Source organism: Mercenaria mercenaria, unplaced genomic scaffold, assembly GCF_021730395.1.
Source record: "Mercenaria mercenaria strain notata unplaced genomic scaffold, MADL_Memer_1 contig_1251, whole genome shotgun sequence".
Lineage (NCBI taxonomy): Eukaryota > Metazoa > Mollusca > Bivalvia > Venerida > Veneridae > Mercenaria > Mercenaria mercenaria.
The window spans coordinates 1-3,420 of record NW_026459230.1 but is presented as its reverse complement, the minus strand read 5'-3'; the positions used below and the strand labels follow the sequence as shown (position 1 = coordinate 3,420).

At 32.3% G+C, this 3,420-nt stretch overlaps 1 protein-coding gene across 1 annotated transcript; it reads left to right on the top strand.

Annotated features, from left to right (window-relative positions):
- Nucleotides 1-1,808: 1,808 nt before the first annotated feature.
- On the top strand, nucleotides 1,809-3,271 carry LOC128551544 (transcription intermediary factor 1-beta-like; the record flags this gene model as incomplete). The annotated part of the gene is made up of 2 exons (XM_053532444.1): nucleotides 1,809-2,146; nucleotides 2,686-3,271. Coding segments are annotated over exons 1-2 (924 nt in total), but the record flags the coding sequence as incomplete, so codon positions are not given.
- Between the last annotated feature and the right edge of the window lie 149 nt (nucleotides 3,272-3,420).

Below are 3,420 nucleotides of genomic sequence, written 5' to 3'. Positions count from 1 at the left end.
AATGTCGGTATGATATAAACTGTTACAAACGAATTAAAGTAATAACATCATGAGTTAAGGACCTTTTAATGATTTCTTTCTGTATACATGTATATTACTTTTAAATTGTTGATCGCATTTCAATCAATGTCACCTCTTTACTGAACAAAGAAATGCTATTTTATAGCATTTTTATAGACGCAGACCCAGCAGGGATACAGGTTTAATAGGAACAGAACATTTAACACATCTGCACTCCTGACATATATATAGTGAATAGAGAACAAACTGTAATTACGTATACTATTTTTCAACAGCTTTTAGGTATGGTATGCACTTGACAAACGAATAATTATATAAACATCTTAAATGACAATTTAATATAAGTAAACATTTTTAGCCCACTTTATCATCCAGATCAACGGCACTGCTGATAATGACATTTAAATAGAACTAAAATCTTTAAAGACAAATCATGAAACATTTTTCGTACCAAGCTGCCACGACTGCACATCTTGTGACTATTACTAAAGACAAAGTGTGTGCGTAAGTAATAATTTTATTGAAGCATAATTATTATGATTAACTATTATGAATTTAATCAAATGAAAAAAAAACTGCCGATATGATAAGATTAAAACCTCACTTGGAAGATCTATATTTAAAGGTTTTTTTTCGCGTTTAGTTTAAAGTCACGCCGACACAGTTACAGGTCATATGACGACTTTTCAGCTTTACATGGTGGATGGCACCAGCGCAAAACAACAGACCTTGCGTAAACCAGGTGGTTGGCTTCCTCAGATGAAGAATTCAACGTCCCGAGCTGTATATATATATATAGACTGCAGATATATAAAGCATTAATAATGGGTTTTACGGCATTTAAAAATCTGACGGAAAGTTCACCTCAGTTTGTAAGAGGTTCATTAATTTTTCAGAGATTAACTGCGAGTCAGGATGAATAAAGGACATCTTTCTCTCTTTATTGTGTTCTTACTATACATACTTCAAGGCTGTTTTATTAACTTTAATTAAAACAATTGAAAATCAAGAAGAATAAAGAGCATATGTTTCTCTGTCGGTTGTGTTCTTTTATAACATATTTCAAGGTTGTTATATTAAATTTAGTTACGTACAATTGCGAGTAAAATGAATAAAGAGCATGTTTCTCCGTCTATTATTCAATACATTCTTCAGTGTTGTTATATTATTAAACTAGGTACGTACAACTGCGATTCAAGATGAATAAAAGACACTTTTCGCTGTATATTACATACTTCAAAGTTGTTATATTAAGTTTTGTTACCTGCACATGCAGACATCGCGACGTACGTAATATAGATAGACATGTGTGGTGTACAGGAGCTGTCTAAAGCTAAAACTCAGTTTCAATGCTTTGTTAACAGCAGAAGTAGAAAACTATAAAAAAACTGTAGGATATTGATATGTCAAAACTAATCAAATTAATATTTTGATAGACACTATGATAAAATGCAAATGAGAAATATCTAATATTTATTTACAAATGTTTTTCAACTAACGAATTAAATATTCAAGTTTTTGATAAAAACAGACGTGTGGTAGTGGGTATACAAATAATGTATTGATTTTGAAATATAACCGATATCAACATAGAAGTATAAAGATTAAACTAGAACAAACAAATAAATGGTTGTTAAGTCGATGTTTAAAGTTTTGAAACGGATTTTATGGAAAGGATACGCCTGATTTTCTACATTTATAAAGTATAGTGTTACACAAAACCAAATTATCTTGTAATAAAATAGATACGTTCTAATACAGCTAAAATATTTGTTGATAACAAGAAAATGGCAACTGGGGGACTTCATGTTGATACGTCCGATGAGATATTTGATTTCACATGTTCACCTTGCGCGGAACAGAACAAAAATAGGGAAGCTGTAAGATATTGTGTGGAATGTCAGGATTATTACTGTCAGTCATGCACGGACATGCACAAGATGTTCCCCGCCATGAGAGGACATAAACTCCTCAATAAAGCTGATTTTAACTCGTCAAGTCATCAACAAAACTTGCCGCAGGTGCCGACGGAAAGGTGTAACGTTCATAAGACAAAGGTAATAGACATGTATTGTCGGGATCATGATGAGGTCTGCTGTACATCGTGTGTAGCTGAAAATCACAGGTATTTATTTTGTATTGTCAGTTCATACAAAATGTATGTCAGAAACCCATACGTAAATATAGTATAGCTTAGTTCACATTACGTTATTAGTGTAGTCAAAAGTAATATTACTGACGGTTAAAATTTGCTATCATTTAAGTACAATTACATGGAAAACCTTTCTTTCAAATACATAGTATTCTGAAACTTGAATATATTTATGAAACAACTTTTCTTAAATAGTTTTAACTGAAATACATGAAGATGTATTTATACTTTTTATTTTAGATAAGTGTTTTCAAGTGTACTTCATTTTATGGTGTCCCATAATTTAGATATAGTGTTTACCAGTTCCGTCATGAAGCCATTTAAAGCGCGAATGTGAACAGTTACTAAATAGTTGAATGAGGAATGACCTAGAAATATATACAAAAACAAAACTCCTTGATAAAATAAAACACCCTTACACATGTATGTGTTAATGTACTTGATGCATGCAATGTTGGTGTAACAAATGAAATATTTATGTTCAATAAGTATATTGAATATTTTTAATTTAGGCCATGCAGCTCGGTAACGAGTATAACCGATGTCGTCAAGCAGAGAGAAGAAACCGAAAGAGACGTAGAAACACTCATACAAGAATTTAGCTCTTTGAAAAAAGTCTGCTTACAAATAAAAAGTGGCGGAGATGAAAGTATGTCAAAGATAGATTTAGCAAAGGAAATGGCATATGAGGCTATCAAACACAATAGAAAAGAGCTAGAAACTGTGCTTGATCAACTTGAAAACACTTCAAGAAAACAAGTTGAACATGAACACAGGAGGCTTTCAAATCAGCATGTAGAAGCGAAGCAAAAAGCTATGGAACTTGAAAACCGGCTCACGAAGCGTATTTCTTCACTTCAATCTTCTACCAGTAACAAAGCGCAACAATTCGTTTCTGAAAAACTTGGACTAAAAGATCTTGCAGAAATATCCGAAATCGCAAACACGATTTTAAAAGATACGATGACATGTTTTGAGTTTGCTACTGATTATCCTAGCATACGTCAAAGTTTGTTAGAGATTGAGTCACTTGGAGAGATTAAAAGGCATGGTCAGTGCCTTTTTGGTCCAATGAATACACTTTATGAAGTCAAGGCCGTGAGAAAACTAAATGTAAATACTCAAAGTGACAGAGTTGTATGTAAAATCACGTCCAGTTGTTTCGATGATTGTGGTTTCTTGCTTTTAACTGATTATAACAATACTTCATTGAAACGTTTAAATTTACGAACACAGTCAGTTATTGA